This window comes from Pseudorca crassidens, chromosome 5 (genome assembly GCF_039906515.1).
Source record: "Pseudorca crassidens isolate mPseCra1 chromosome 5, mPseCra1.hap1, whole genome shotgun sequence".
NCBI classification, from domain to species: domain Eukaryota; kingdom Metazoa; phylum Chordata; class Mammalia; order Artiodactyla; family Delphinidae; genus Pseudorca; species Pseudorca crassidens.
Genome location: NC_090300.1, coordinates 78,261,237 through 78,277,906, shown reverse-complemented (window position 1 = coordinate 78,277,906; position 16,670 = coordinate 78,261,237). Strand labels below are relative to the sequence as shown.

The 16,670-nt window shown below is 48.4% G+C and overlaps 1 protein-coding gene across 1 annotated transcript; it reads left to right on the top strand.

Annotated features, from left to right (window-relative positions):
- Positions 1-204: 204 nt before the first annotated feature.
- Positions 205-15,276, top strand: MUC20 (mucin 20, cell surface associated). The gene is made up of 4 exons (XM_067738619.1): positions 205-994; positions 8,895-10,190; positions 13,367-13,458; positions 14,949-15,276. The coding sequence occupies exons 1-4, from the start codon at positions 916-918 to the stop codon at positions 15,015-15,017; spliced, it is 1,536 nt and encodes a 511-aa protein (XP_067594720.1). The 5' UTR covers positions 205-915; the 3' UTR covers positions 15,018-15,276.
- The last annotated feature ends 1,394 nt before the right edge of the window (positions 15,277-16,670 follow it).

The following is a 16,670-nucleotide window of genomic DNA, read 5'->3' as shown; positions in this document are numbered from 1 at the left end:
TAGAGGTCCAAATTCATTCTTTTGCATGTGGATATCTAGTTGTCCCAGCACCATTTGTTAAATCTGTCTCTCTCTTTTTTTTTTTTGCGGTACGCGGGCCTCTCACTGTTGTGGCCTCTGCCGTTGCAGAGCACAGGCTTTTCTCACGGGCCCAGCTGCTCCGTGGCATGTGGGATCTTCCCGGACCGGGGCATGAACCTGCATCCCCTGCATCGGCAGGCGGACTCTCAACCACTGCGCCACCAGGGAAGCCCTGTCTCTTTTTAATGTCCCTTTTTCTCCAGGCAGCTGCTCCCAACCCCAGCCCCTCTGCTGCCTTGGAATGGATCACCACTGCAGGAGAGGAAGCTGCTACTGTGATGAATTCTGCCATGTGGTACCAGACCGCTGCCTGGATCACCGTGCCCTCTGCAACACTGGTAACTCACATGCAAGCTCCGTTCCACCCCCAGCAGAGCTGGGTGCTGTGATTGACAGAGGCAAGCCCCTTGCATGTACTTTAGGCCAAAGCCAGGGTGTGGACTGGATGGCTTCTAAGGTCCCTGACATTCCCAAGATCCTGGCATTCTGTCCATTTCATATCAAAAGTGCCTACACATTCCTCCGCGCTTTCTTTCCCCACTGCTCCTTGCCACCTGCTGCTCCCCTCTGAGCCACTTTTGCAGGTCCCACAAGGAGAGGTTCAGCTGTTGGTGACTGGGGAATAGGGTGGGGAAATAGGGTGGCTGTGTTGCACCTAACTGTCCCCTCTTCTCTTGCAGTACAGATGCCTCTTGACCTGTCCCATGTAGACTTCTGAGGGCAGACAGGAGTCTGCAGAGAGGTGCTGGGGGTATTGGGCAGCAGCAGGGGGTGGGGGGCAGGGATGAGGACAGGATCTTTCACCTGTGTTTTTCTGCTCCTCAAACTATCAGCATGGTGCTGCAGGTGGTGCTGAGGAAGGAGAACCCGCCCAAGCCCTGCCAGAAGCAATCTAGACTGGATGCAAAGCATGGTGAGTGCCCTGGAGATGCTCCTAGAAGGGGTGGCTGGCAACCTGCTCCTGCCTCCCTGGCCTCCAAGCCCCAAAGTCAAGGAGCAAATACCAAAGCGGGCAAAGAGCCTGAGCTGGGCGCAGCACTGTTGCAGCCACGGTTTTAGGGTAGAAGCCAGGGTTCCTGCCCATGAACACTGACACTGAATTTCATATAATTCTCATGTGTCATGAAGTAATATTCTTCTTTTGACTTTTTTCAACCGTATAAAAATGTAAAAAACATTCTTAACTTGTGATCTATACCAAAAACCGGCAGCAAGACAGATTTGGTCCACAGACTGTGGTTTGCTGCTCTCTGCCCTAAATCATCCTCTGTTCTTTATTTTCCTTTTGTGTCCCGGCTTCAGCCCTGACCTGTCCAGCTCTCTGCGCAGCACTGGAGGAGAGCTCTCAGCCCCCACCCTAGCCTATTACAACGTTGGGCAGAAAGAAAGGCAGTATAGCGCGATGGAAAGAGCTTGGACTTGGGAGCCAGATAGACCTGGGTTCAAATCCTGGCTGACCTCAAGCCTTCAGTCTTCTGAGCCTTTCCGCGCCTCCCTTTCCTCATCTGTGTCCTAGAGCTTGCCTTGCAGGGCCGCTGTGGAAGGGCCTGGTTCTTGGTGGATGAACAAGAGAGAGCGGTTATTTGGGGAAATGTAAATTAGCTGGAGAGGCAACAGGCCTTCGCTTACTGCTCATTAGGTCTGGCAGCTTCTCCAAACCAGCCCCTCTCCATCTCCATGAAGGGACTCAAGAAGACGGCCTGACGCCTCCTTGAAGCTCCTCCCCGACTCGGTGCCAGCAGGGCCCTGGAACAAAGCTCAGCCTCCCCTCCTGGGGCCATGATCACTGGGCCCAGGGGTGCTTGTCTCCCAGCTGCCACCCTGTGTGCTTCCCCATTGGTTCAACCAGAGGAAAAACGGAAACCTGCTGCTGTCGTAAACACAGTTAAATGTGCATAGAATCAGCCATAGAGGTTTCTATGCTACAACCCAAGGAAATAGGGGCTAGGGTATGGAGGGGTCCATTCTCAGGGCTTTGCAGACTTAAATGATTCCCACCATCTCTCCTTATCTACACATTTTGAACCTGTGGGGACCCACTCAGACCCCCAGAGTTGGTATAAAGATTGTTTTAAAGAGGAAACATTTGACCTACAGAAGATGCAGAAAGAAATGTTATCTGAACTTCCGTTATCTGACTAAAACAGAGCCTTCTAAAAATACAGCTGCCATAAATCTCCCTCCAAGGGATTTTCCGGCCAATTTTAGCTGCCGTGGAGACAGACTGCCAATAGAACCTTCCACATTTTCCCACAGAGGTCCTAAGCCCCATGCCTTTGTTAAGTGTGGTGGAGAAACCTTTGTCTCTGGTTATTCAGTGAGTTACTCATTACTAAGCAACTCCCTGGTGCACGTGTAAATAAACTTTGTCTTTTCTCCTGTTCATCTGTCTTTTCTTAGTTAAGTTGCAGGCCTCCAGTCACTGGACCCAGGTTGGAAGAGGAAAAAGTTTTTCCTCCCAACAAACACAGACCCAAATGGCGCTGGTGACAACTCCATCCTTCCATTTGTTCAGGCTGAGAAGTCTGTAGTTTTCTTGACTTTTCTCTTCCTTTGACAGCCCACACCGATCTGGTAGGAAGTCATGTTGGCTCTACGTTCAAAATATATCTAGAATCTGACCAACTCCAACCTCCTCTGGTACTACTATGGTCAGAGCCACCCTCATCTCTTACCTGGACTAGGGCAAAATCCTCCCAACTCTATTCCAGTTTCTATTCCAGCCCACAGCTGCCAGAGTGGTCCTTCTAAAACCCAAGTTAGAACTCGTCACTCCTCCGCTCAAAACTCCCCAGGGGCTGCTCCCACCTCACTCCAAGAACCCAGCGCCCAAGGCTGGCAAGGCCCTTTGTCACCTATGCCTTATCACCCTGCTCCCCTGCCCCCCAACTCTGCCCTCTCACGTGGCTCCAGCCACACGCCCTCTTTTGTGCTTCTTGAACTAGGTCCTGCCTTAGGTCTCTGGATCTTGCTCTAGCACTTCCGCTGCCTGGAGTGTTCTTCCCCACGTATCCACTTGGCTAACTTTCTCACCAGCTTGGAATCATTGCTCAGATCCCATGGTGCTATTTGATACTTTAATCTGTCCCTCACCTCTCCACGCCACACACACCAGGTTCTTCTTACCTGTCTTTTTTTTTTCTTTTTTCCATAATATTCATCCCTGTATTGTTCACGTATTAATGTTTGCCATCTCCTTTCACTGGGAAGTTAGTTCCGTGAGGGCAGGGATCTGTTTTACTCAGTGCTGTATCCTGGGTGCCTAGAACAGTGTCTGGCATCTAGTAGGTGCTCCTTATATGTCTGCTAAATTAATCAAACTAGCCTCCTATGCTCATTCAGGGTGAGAGCTGAGTTGGGCTGAACAAAATGTCCAGGAACTTTCTGGATAAGACTATTATGCCCCCAGGAACAACAGTCATGTGTCCAGGCTTGGAAATTCCCCAGATACAGGGGAAGATGGACCAGACAAAATTCAGCAAAACCCAGGAAAGCACTCAGCCAGGATTCCCTTCTAGCAGGTTCCTGGTTAGATCTCATCGTAGACAACTGGGCTAGAGCTGAGCTGTTGATCACTTAGAGGATGAAAAGAGAAAGGAAATGGAGAAAGGAAGTCTGTGGTGGGGGTGCAAGGGCACCTGGAGTACCTCGGTCTGTAGATTAAGCCACTGGCCGCTAGAATGAGGAAGTCCCTTTCCCCGCTAGGGTGGGGCTGACAGGTGGGCCAGGAGGGGAGGGAGGCAGCTCAAAGGAGTTGCATTCTTTCTGGATTTCTCCTCTGTCTTCTCAAGGGTGAAGAGTCACACCAGATCACTCATTACTAGATCGGGTCAAACAGAATTCAGGTCACTGCTATGGCCCTGGGGCCTCCTCTCCCCACCTACCCACCCCCCAAGGGGAAATCCATTCTCCCATTTTATAAAGTGAAGGACTGAGGTTGAATGGGAGGGTGGAAGGGCTCAGCCTGGCAGGAGTACTATACAGATTAACAGTGTGGCTGGAACTGGGGTCCAAAATCCTTGACCCCAAGTGCTGGGCTGTGTCCCAGATGGACCCCTCAGTCTCCTCTCATAGAGTCTTCCTCCCCTCATCCCACCCCCGTGCCCTAGAATGACTCCCTTCTCCTTCCAGACCACAGAGCCCTTTATCCCAACGGAGGGTGAAGTTCTAGAAGACAGTGGCTCACACCAAACGCAGGACCTCAGACTTCATGGCCAAGAGGACCTCAGAGGTCTTATTGACAGAGGCCCAGAGAAGGCAAATAACTTGTCCAAGATTGCACAGAGTTCTTGGGCCACTACCAAGGAAGGAGCTGGAAACAGAACCTAGACCTTTTTTTTTTAAATTTATTTATTTTTGGCTTTGTTGGGTCTTTGTTGCTGTACGCGGGCTTTCTCTAGTTGCAGTGAGCTGGAGCTACTCTTCGTTGTGGCGCACGGGCTTCTCACTGCGGTGACTTCTCTTTTTGCGGAGCACAGGCTCCAGGCGCGCGGGCTTCAGTAGTTGTGGCATGCGGGCTCAGTAGCCGTGGCTCGCGGACTCTAGAGCACAGGCTCAGTAGTTGTGGTGCACGGGCTTAGTTGCTACGCGGCATGTGGGATCTTCCCGGACTAGGGCTCGAACCTGTGTTACCCTGCATTGGCAGGCGGATTCCTAACCACTGCACCACCAGGGAAGTCCCAAACCTAGACCTTCTGATTCCACTTTAAATTTCCTTCCAGCTGTGAGATTTTGTGATTTTTCTGACACCTGTTCAGCAAGCTTTCCTCTACTCTGGAGCTGCTTTATTCACAAAACTCTTGCCCTGAAATCCCCAAGATACCTTGTCTGGCCACTGGCTGTGGCCATAACAGCTTATGTCCTTGACCCTTTGAGGGGATAAGATTCTTTACTAGGGCATTTGGAAATACATTCTGCAACCTCATTCCCCGTCTTGTGGCCAAATCCCCAAGGTTCCCTAAGTAATCACCCTCAGTGTCCCTCCTCCCAGGCCTGGGGACTCAGACCAGCACACTTACACTTTCCCTTCTCCCAGCTGTGCTCTTCCTACCCCACACCTCCAGTCTGGCCCAAGACATGATCCTGCCTCTGGCTGGGATGCAGGATCACAGGATGTAAAGATGGAAGGATGTTAGGGATCAGAGTCCTGCCCCACACTGGAGAGCTGTCTCCTGCAGACCTCAGGGGGCTGTTCCTTCTCTCTGTTGCTTGAGGATCTGAGTGGACATCAGAGCCTTCACTCATTTATTGAGCACCTAAAATGTATATGTTTTCAACAAGCACCAAGTATGTAGCAGGCACTGTTAGAGCCTTTTTATCTCATGTGAGCCTCATGAAACAGCCCAGTGAGGTAAGGATTATGCCCATTTTACAGATCAGGAGGTTGAGGTTCAGAAAGTTCTTCAATTTGCTCTAGATTATAGAGCTAGTAAGTCTAGAATTAGGAATAAAACCCATGTTTCTCTAAGTAGAAGTCAAAGCCCCATGCACAGGGGGAGAGGGAGGGGGGAAAGGCTATGGGAAGGGGGAAATGTGTGTGAAACACCATCTTCCATGGCCTCCCTGCCTACAGGACCCAGGGGATGAATATCACTGTGGAAATGATTCCATAGCTTCAAACCAAACTTCAGAGAGGGGGGTGTCAGTGGGCAAGGGGGGCAGGAGGGTTAGCTCCCTGTCAGCCCTGACACACAACCTGCCAGCTCTCACCCTGTGCACTTGTGATCACCTGGTTACCTCCTGGAAACTACCCAGCCACACCTAAGCAGGTGGCCCGCCCCTGCTCCACGGGTTGAGCAAGCAGGAAAAGGTGGCAGCAAGAGGCAGTGGGCAGATCTGCTGGGCAATGGTGGCCGGAGCCCCAGCTAGGATGGGCTTTCTCTGGGGCCTGGCTCTGCCCCTTTTCTTCTTCTGCTGGGTGGCTGGGGCTCCTAGGAGTTCTGCAGGTAAGGAGGCCAGAGGGTGCCTGTGGGCTTCTCTCCTGACTCTGGGTGGGAGCTTCTGTACTGCAGCCCTTTGTGGGTGAGGGTAGCTCTCTCGGGTTAGTTTTCATCAACCATAAAGCTATACATGAAGTATTACTATGGCTGATAGTATGCAACGGCACTGGGTCAGCTTAAGCACGTGGGACTCTGCGGTCCATACAAACGTGAGGTTGCTGTGGGTTTGTCTTTATGCCTGTGAGGGTGTGAGTACGTGGGGCGGGGAGACTGTGGGGGTCAGGGAGGTGCAGGCTGGAGATAAATCTGATTAAAGCCTAAGAATGTGGCTTGACAAGATTCTTTCTCCTCCAAGTTTATTTTCTAGCATGGATTTCCTTCAAAAACCCATTTTTGTGTGAAAAGTCTGACTGTCACAGGCTGCTTGTGGAGGGTGGATTCTGAGAGAGGCAGGGCTTTTATGAAAGAAGAGAATGAACATTGATCTGTAATAGGAACTGTGCGAGGCTTGTCACTTGCATTATCTCTTGTAAAAATAGACTTTATTTTTTAGAGCAGTTTTAAGTTCACAGCAAAATTGAGCAGAAAGTACAGAGATTCCTGTGTATCTTCTGCCCACCTCCCCACAGCCTCCTCTGCTATTAACATCCCTCACAAGAGAGGTACATGTATTACAATTGAGGAAGCTACACTGACACATCATTACCATGCGTTATCTTTTAAGACTTTATTTTTCAGAGCAGTTTTAGCTTCACTGCAAAATTGAGAGGAAGGTACAGGGATTTCCCATATACTCCCACCACTATCTTTTTTTTTTTTTCTTTGTGATCATCACTTTTTTTTTTTTGACATGGATATACCCATAACGTTTTATTGAATGAAAACAGTTGTAACACAATATATACAGTTTGATGACATTTTGACATATATACACTACTGATACTATGTATAAAATAGCTAACTAATGAGAACCCACTGTATAGCACAGGCAACTCTACTCAGCCATCACTATCCTTTTCATCCTCACAGTTAACCCTGTGAGAGAGATACAATTCTCATTCTTACTCTCGTCCAGCCCCCCACCCACCGAGAGGAGACTGAGGCTTCTTACTGGGATTAAGTAACTTGTCTGCAGAGCCAGGCTTTTATTCCACACATACATAACCCCTAGACCACACTGCCTCCTGCATGCACTCATGATCTACCAGGCTTGCGTTGCACATTTTTTTTTCTAACATTTTTTTTTTTCTTTCTGCGTTGGGTCTTCGTTGCTGTGCGCGGGCTTCTCATTGTGGTGGCTTCTCTTGTTGCGGAGCACGGGCTCTAGACGTGTGGGCTTCAGTAGTTGCAGCACGTGGGCTCAGTAGTTGTGGCTTGCGGGCTTAGCTGCTTCACAGCATGTAGGATCTTCCCAGACCAGGGCTCGAAACCACGTCCCCTGCATTGGCAGGCGGATTCTTAACCACTGCGCCACCAGGGAAGTCCTGTGCTGCACATTTGACATTTAATTTAATGTAATGTTCACAATCCTATGAAATAGGTACCCCAGCTCCATTCCACAGATGGGAAAATGTAGGCTTGGAGCTGGGAGAATTGGCCGGGTCACAAGGTTGGTAAGCAGCAGAGCAAGCAGCAGAGACAGGACTCGAACTCAGAGTCCAAAGTCCAGATGTTTTCCTCTCTACCAGTTTGATTTGAGGAATGGGTCAGGAGAGCTGCAGCATTCTAGAGCTGTAAAGAGCCAGGGTGGGCTTTGCTCTGTTTGAGAAGACTGCCAGTGGGTAAGAGAGTTGGGTGGGGGGTTGTGAGGGCCCCAGAGATTAAGAGGCTATGGGTTTGGGAAGCATGAGGAGGTTTCACCGCAAGATGACCCCACAAGACTCCCAAGAAAGGAAGAAAATGTGTGAGGGGAGGTCAGTGGTCAGACCCCACAGCTTGAACTTCAGGCTGTGTGGGCAGCCGCAGCAGGGCTCTGCCTCCACCTGTGGGGACTGAGAGGCTCAGAGAACTATCTCGGGCTTTGAAGTGGAGAGAAGCAAGTATATTTCTGTAAAAGCGTGGTTTGTGTGTGTAGGTAGACCGCACTGAACAGGTAATGAGAGCGAGTGCCATGACCACCTAATCCTCATGTGGGTACAGCCTGAAACTCTCACTATATGAAAGTAGGTTGTGTGCTCTCAGGTGACTCCTTGAAAGGACGTGGTCAGGGAGGGATGCTTAATAACCCCCTGCAGGCTTTGGAATGTAAGGGCTTCCCCATTCCCCTCTCAACACAAAACCACAGACGTTTCTTGTGGTTGAAGTGTTTTACTTCCATAGGGAAACAGTCACTGGATGAGAAAAGGATTGATAGGAAAGTGACAAGGGGGTGGTGGTGTGATGAATTGGGAGATTGGGATTAACATGTATACACCGATGTGTATAAAATGGATGACTAATAAGAAAATAAATAAACATTAAAAAAAAAAGTGACAAGATTCTTCCAGAAAGTTCTAAGAGTCATGGTCCCTGCTCTGCAGTTCTTGGCTCACTTGGGTCTTCTGCCTTTTTTGCTCCCCCTTGAAGCTGGATCCTGGCCCTACACATTCACTCGGATGGTTTCAGACCAATAATCAACTAGATTCTGGGGATTGCTTGCCTCATGTGGGCCATCAGAGGACATCAGTCAGGGCAATCCCAGTACCGTGGCTGCCACATGGGCCTGATCTTCCCAATAGTGCCTCCTCTTCCTTGAATATATAGATGAAAAATAGGGTAAAAGCAGTCTCCCTCCCCACCTTCCTCCCAGCAGTGCCCAGGGCATAAGCACAAGAGCTTGTATGAAGTCAGTGCCCTGGGACTCATAGCTCACAAAGTTGGTCTTACCCAATACAGGCCCCAGCACCAGTGAACCAGGCCACACGGAAGTGCCTGCTGTGACTCCAGGGGTCAGGATGAGCTCAGAGGGAGTCTTCCAGACCACTGACCTCACTGAGACCTCTATGTCAAACCATATCTCTTTGGAAACTCAAACCCTAAGCACCCAGACCTCTGGTATGACCTTCCTCCCAGGCAGCACCATTTCAGTAGCAGAGAACAGGGAAAACAAGACCATGGCCCTCATAAAAATAATGCCTTCCAAGTCCTCGGCTGTGATCACCACTCCTATGGAGACATCAGCCACAAGCGGCAGCCCCACGGGACGTGGAATGACCACAGTTGAGACCGTCACAGGCACTGAGCTCTCGAAAGCCGCCTTTGACACCCTTTGCAATTTCGACAGCTCTGAAGAGGCAAAGAGAATCACGGTAGACTTCTTGAAATTAGCTCACACCGCTACAGAAGCCGAGGCCTTGTCCTCGGAGAGCAGCGCTTCCTCTGACAGCTCAGTTCCAGCCATCACCGCCTCACAAGCCCTGTCACCTGACATCGCTGCTCTGGCTAAAGCCTTGGTTACCTACAACATCAGCAACATCGAGGTGATCGACTGCAGTGTTACAGAAATGGAAGCAACTGCCAGCATCCCTGGGACCTCAGACACAGATCGCAGCCCCACGAGAGGAAAGGCCCTGTCTACCCCCGAGACATCCGCTTTGCCTGACTCCACTGAAGCAAAATCACACCTCGCCAGGACCACAGCCTCTGCTGAGACCTTGTCAGCAGCCAGCGCCACAGAATCAGCCACACCTGACATCACACTCACCATCAGTAGCACCACAGAAATGGAAACAACAGCCGCCAGGGCCACGGCCCCCAGTGGAACCTTGGTGACAGTTAGCGTGAACCTGTTGGAAGAAAACTCATCCCTCTCTGTTGAGACAACAAGCCACACCGAGGTCTCAGGAGCAGTGACAATCTCCACAGGGACTGCGTCAACAGTAGGCGAGGTGATTTCCCCTGCTGGGTTCTCAGCTACGGTCTACAGCCTGTCTGAAGTGACTACCATCATGAGCTCTACCCCCTCAGAGACTTCTACCACTGACATCACATTCAGTGTGCCCGCCCCCAACAGCAGGAGCCCTCTTCCTTCTGTCCATCCGGCTACGGCCAACAGCAGTCAAGAAACAAACATCACCTTAGCCAAGACCACAGCCTCAGCAAAGACCTTGAAGATAGCCAGCACAGCTGGAGGGAAGCCCTCAACAGTCACGCCCACCAGTGCTCAGACAAGTCTGACAGATGTTAGTGCAGGTGAGCAGCTTCCCCCATGTGTGATTTTTGGGGATTTGGGGTTTGGAGTCTGCATGTTTAGGGAGTAGGGAGAAAGGAAGGCTCTGGGGGCCTATTCTGAGCCCTGTCTCTGATGTCACCTCTTCATGATCTTCTAGTGGTTCTTGCCAAAATCAGTAACGAGCAGAATTAAGGTGGTGTATGGAAAAAGTGTGGAGAAATGGTTTGGGATCTTGTCTCTGCCCTTAACAACCTGAGTGACCTAGGACAGTTCCCTCTCCCTCTCTGGGCCTCAGTTACTCCACCAGTTGCTGGAGGAGGTTGCAGTGAAGTCCTTTCCATCTCTGCTGTTCTACGGAGTTGACTGTTAAGTAACTACTGTGCACCAGGCAAGGACCCAAATTTTACTTAAAAGACACAGCCCTCATTATCTGAATGCTTCTGGTTCAGCCAGGGCCATACCATATGGGCATCTGGCCCAAATTGCTGCCCTCTGAGCAGCTGGGACCCCATGAAAATGGAGCTCACTGGATGCACTTGCTGGGATTGGTGCCGTAAATGGTGACTTAAAATAAATAAATAAATTGGGCAAAGGTTTGGGAGTCTAAAGCTACATGTCTGGGCAGGACAGGAATAAAGACGCAGACCTAGAGAATGGACTAGAGGACACAGGGAGGGGGAAAGGTAAGCTGAGACAAAGTGAGAGACTGGCGTGGACATGTATACGCTACCAGCTGTAAAATAGATAGCTAGTGGGAAGCAGCCGCATAGCACAGGGAGATCAGCTCGGTGCTTTGTGACCACCTAGAGGGCTGGGATAGGGAGGGTGGGAGGGAGGGAGACACAAGAGGGAGGGGATATGGGGATATATGTATATGTATAGCTGATTCACTTTGTTATAAAGCAGAAACTAACACACCATTTTAAAGCAATTATACTCCAATAAAGATGTTAAAAAAAAAAAAGGAAGAAAGCTACATCTCTAAGACAACAGATATTTCTTGGGGAAGAGGTGCCTTGTCAGCCCAGCTCCCAGTCAGCCTATAGCCTTCACCTCCACTTCCCATCACTCTTTCCTCGTGCCTCATCCCTGCAGTATCCTCAACTTGCACTGCCTTTTTGGGGAGGTGAAATAAAAATATTAATCACAACTACCTTACTGAATATCTTTTGTATTCCAGGCAGAGGTGATATAAAAATATTTCATAGCTACTGAGCATTGGCACCAGCTGAAGTTTCTCTCTGATTCCAGGCAGTAAACTACTGTATGAGCTTTGCATGTTATCTCCTCTAACTAAACCTTCAAAACTACCTTATGAGGTGGGTATTCTTACACCCCACCTGACAGATGAGGAAATAGATTTAAAGATGGTAAAAAAGTAACAGTGGAATTCCAAGTCTGTTTGATTCCAAAACTCAGTCTCCTGTTGTGCTTTTATTTTTAAAGTCTTAATTTATTAATATATTTTTATTTTAAAAAGCTTTTATTTGATGATTCACATGATTTGAAATTGAGTAAGTACAAAAGAGTACACCATAAAATGTCTTTCTCCCATTGCTGTCCCCCAGCTCCCCAATTTCCCTTACATACATAACTGATGGTATCACTTTCTTGTGAATCCTCTTCTGGACATGAAATATGCATATGGAAGCATAAGAAGGAAGATGAAAGATATCTACATATTATATCGATATAATATAGACATAGATACTATATCATATAGATATAGAATAATATCTCTCGTCTTCCTTTTCATGCAAATGGAGCATGTGTTAAACACAGATCTCTGAGACAAGGCCATTCTTTTTTATGGCTTCTCAGTATTTTGTTTTACCATAATTTATTTAACCAGTGTTTTATGGATGGACATTTAGGTCTTTTTTTTTTTTTAACATCTTTATTGGAGTATAATTGCTTTCCAATGGTGTGTTAATTTCTGCCTTATAACAAAATGAATCAGTTATACATATACATATATCCCCATATCTCTTCCCTCTCGCGTCTCCCTCCCTCCCACTCTCCCTATCCCACCCCTATAGGTGGTCACAAAGCACCGAGCTGATCTCCCTGTGCTATGCGGCTGCTTCCCACTAGCTATCTATTTTACATTTGGTAGTATATATATGTCCATGCCACTCTCTCACTTTGTCCCAGCTTACCCTTCCCCCTCCCCATGTCCTCAAGTCCATTCTCTAGTAGGTCTGCATCTGTATTCCCGTCTTGCCCCTAGGTTCTTCATGACCTTTTTTTTAGATTCCATACATATGTGTTAGCATACGGTATTTGTTTTTCTCTTTCTGACTTACTTCACTCTGTATGACAGACTCTAGGTCCATCCACCTCACTACAAATAACTCAATTTCATTTCTTTTTATGGCTGAGTAATATTCCATTGTATATATGTGCCACACCTTCTTTATCCATTCATCTGTCGATGGACACTTAGGTTGCTTCTATGTTCTGGCTATTGTAAACAGAGCTGCAATGAATATTGTGGTACATGACTCTTTTTGGACATTTAGGTCTTTTCCAGTATTTTGTTATGACAAACAGCACTGCAGTAAATAGCACATTTTTCACATGTGTGTCATTTTCTGTAGGATAAACTTCTAGGAGTGCAATTGCTGGATCAATTCTAATAGTATTCTAATAGGAAGAAATGACTGAAATGTGGCAGGTAAAGGCAGGCATATTAGGGCTCAAGAAAAGATGGAAGTTGCCTACAAGCTGCTAAGTCAGGAAGGCTGGATTGAAAGACCTCTGCCAACCTGGAGATGGAAGCACTGGCTGAGGACATCCCCTCAGAGACCAGCCTCTCTGCAGCCTTCTCCCCGGCTGGCCCCTTTCCCAACAGCCCCATCCGGGCCTCCAGGCCTTGAGAACATTCTAGATCCACTTTCATTTCTCCTTCCTCACACTACTCTTTTGACTTCTCCAAATGTGGATGGGGCCTCTAGCCATCATTTCCTTCCCTCTTGTTGGGAAGACACTACAATGGGTCCAGTTACTGGAGAGAAGGAATCCTTTCTCTTTGCAGTGAATAGAGGTAAGATCCTATGTGAACACAGACTCATTTACACATGAGTGTGAGCACACATATGCAGCGTGGGGACAGAGACTGGGTAGCACAGTTCACATCTTGATTCCTGAAATGACTTACCCATATTTTCATCTTCCTACTGTTCTCAACTTGCAGGTGAGGATGGAGGCTTCCTCCTCCTGAGGCTGAGCGTGGCCTCCTCAGAAGACCTCACTGCCCGCAGAGTGGCAGAGAGGTTGATGCAGCAGGTGAGTGGCACTTTCTGTGCCGGGGAGTAGAGGAGAGTGAGAGGTTCTCGGAGACCCTGGGGAAGATCTCCAGGATACAGAAGATACTGTACACTTGGGAGGGGCTAGCTTCTTATGGAGTATTAGGAGTGAGATCTAAAAATCCCTGTCTGGCTTTGCTTCTGCCTGTTTTTCCTGAGTTCTGAATTCCCCTTCTCTGCTATGTAAAAAAAGATTCTTTCCCTCATCCCAATTTCCTCAGGCTTTAGGAAGATCAGGCTTTCAGGCCCCTGAGAGAAGGTCAATGTTATAAATGGGCAGTTAGGCAGGACTTTAGTTGCAAGTGGCGGCAACCCAACTCATCGTAGCTTATACAAAAGGCAAGGTATTGGCTGAGAAACCTAGAGGTGGCTGTCCAGCTTCAGTTATGGCTGGATCCAGAAGCTCAAACAGGATCATCAGGATTTTCTCTTTCTCTCCCCCTCTTAGCTCTGCTCCCTTCATTCCTCAGAGTCTCTTCATATGTAAGGAAAGATGGCTGTGACAGCCCTAGATTCACAAGGCACTTACCTCTCCCAAGGTCTGCATATCGTACTAGGGAAGGATGGATCTCATTGACCTGGAAGGGCCACCATGACTGACAGCCCAACCTGAACCACATGGAATGGGAAGGAAAGGCTCTAAAGGAGATAGGGATATTAGACAGAAAACAAAAAACACCATAGATGTACGCTCTAGATGGGGACCCAGATTATATTTGTAGAAGTTGGGAAAATTCTAAAACCCAGATCCCTGGACAAAGCTTCTAGTGGTGGAATTCTAGGTTTAGGGTTTTGGGGGATGGTGTGAGTCATTGGAAGGTTAGAATGAGTCAGCTCAGCCTAACTCTTGTGTCCCCATCTTGCTTCCAGGGGATGATGGGAAGAGGGAATATTTGGGCCCTAGAAGTTCTCTTAGTGGAAGGGGGGCCTATCAGGACTCCCATAATAAGGAGGTCCCTGAACATGGCATGGGACTTTGAAGTGGGAGAGCCAAATAAGTGACAAATTCCCACTGCACATGATAATCCAAGTAGCAAGTGTGAATCCTGGTTGAAGAAGGAAGCCAAGGATATGTCAGATCTGAGCCCCTCAAACTGGAAACTATTTCAGGGGTCAGAAAGAAGCCAGGGAGATAGGAGCAGATCAGGAGCAGAGGTGCAGGAACCAGGCCATGCAGGTGTTGGGTGTCAGTTCTTGTTGGGAGCTGGCCACTGGCGAAAGGCTCAGGGGTCAGACAAACAACAAGCGTTGGCGCCACGTAGACCTGAGTGTGAATTCCAGTTCCTAACTGTGTGACCTTCGGTGAGGTACTCCATATTACTTTCCTTCCTTGTAAAATGAGGCTGGTACTACCTGCTTTCTAAGGTTACTGTGAGGTTTAAATGGCATGAAGGACCTAGCCTATGCCCAGCCTGCAAGAGGTTCAGAAAGTGCTGCTGGCCTCCTAATATGTTCCCTTTTGCCCACCAGCTCGACCGTAAACTGCATATGTTTATGTCTCCCATCCAAGTCTCCCTGCTGCGTGTCAGGAGGGGCTGAAGAACATCAGCTGTGATCAGGCACTGCCACGTGTGGAAGGAGGCAGTGCCGCCTGCAGCCTGGGCCTCAGCACGACTGGAGCCATGTTACCTGGAAGGTTCCCATGTAGATCAGCAAGCCACGGCCTTACCCGGTCATGGCAGTGGGACCCTGGCTCACATATGCCTGGGTGTACGTGTGTAGGGAGCGGGTGGGGTCTTCGCCTGTTCCAGAGATGTCCTTGGACTTCCCCTGGCATGTGTGTTGTGTTTCAGTAAAGAGTGACCTGATCACCCATCTGTCACCTGCTGTGTGCTTCCATCCTACATTAAAATTACACTCAGTGTGGCCCAGGGTCACGGTTTTATGGTACAGGAATTTTGTGCACCCTCACTGCTACCTCCCTCCTTCATGCTCCCCAGGTTGTCAGTTTGGACCTTGATTACAGCACTGACTGAGGCTGGCCCTAGAGCCTCTTGAACTGTGAGCTCCTTCAGAGCAGGAACCACATCTGTTTATCTCGGTATCCCTGGAACCTAGCAGAACACCTGGCCTGTAGTAGGATCACAGAGAATGCTTGTTGAATGGACTTGAATTTCAAGTTTTTGATACAAACAATCCTCAATTATTCCTCCCCCATAGCTCATAAGTCATGTTGTTTTTAAAAATTAAACTTGGCTTATTTTTTTTCTATTGTAGAAGTAAAACTTGCATTTAAATTTTTGAGACATTCTTAAGAACCAAGGAGAGGGGGGAAAGGAAATGAGAAGTGGGGGAAGAGAAAGAAAGAAATGTCTAAAATCCCACCTCTAGTTGTCTGGAGTTGTCTAGTTGTATGTAATACAACCATTGTTAATGTATATGTTCAGCCTCTCCACGTGGGCGGCTCTGAGTGGATCTCCACCAAGAGGTACCTTACATTCAACATTTCCAAGATCAGAGTACTAACCTTACCCCTAAACGTGCTCTGCCTGCACCTTCCTCATCTCAGTTAATGTCAGTTGCATCCTTCAGTTTGTCGAGCCCGAATCCTTGGAACTATTTCTTATTCCTCTGTTTCTTTTTTTTTTTCTCACATGTTATATCCAATTCATGAGGAAATTCTGTTGGCTCTATTGTCATCAAAATATGCCCAGCCCATGAGCCCACCTCACCATCTCTACTGACTGCTCTCACCCTGGTCCAAGCTGCCATCCTCTCACCTGGATGACTAGTATCTTCTTATCAAGCCTCCCTGTCTCTACCTTTTCCCCCCACTCCCTATCTAGTCCCAGTACATCAGCCAGAGCTGTCTTTTTATAATGTAAGACAGACTGTACCACTCCTTTGCTCCAAACCCTCCCATTTCATTCAGAGAAAAAGACACGTTCCTACAATGCTGCAAAACTGTCCACGATCTGCACCCCTACACCAGCCTCTTGAACTTGCTCACTGCACACGAGCCGCACTGACTTCCTTGCTGTTCCCTGAATGCATGCTGCTGCTTCAGGACCTTTGCATGCACTGCTCAGTCTGCTTAGAATTCTTCTCCTCCAGATATCCTCTTGGCTAACTCCTGCACCTCCTTCACCTTCTCAGTGGGCCTACCTAACCACTCTCCTCTGCTTTGATTTTCTTCATAACACTGATCACAACCTAACATAATACATGTTTTATTTGTCTTGTTTATTATCT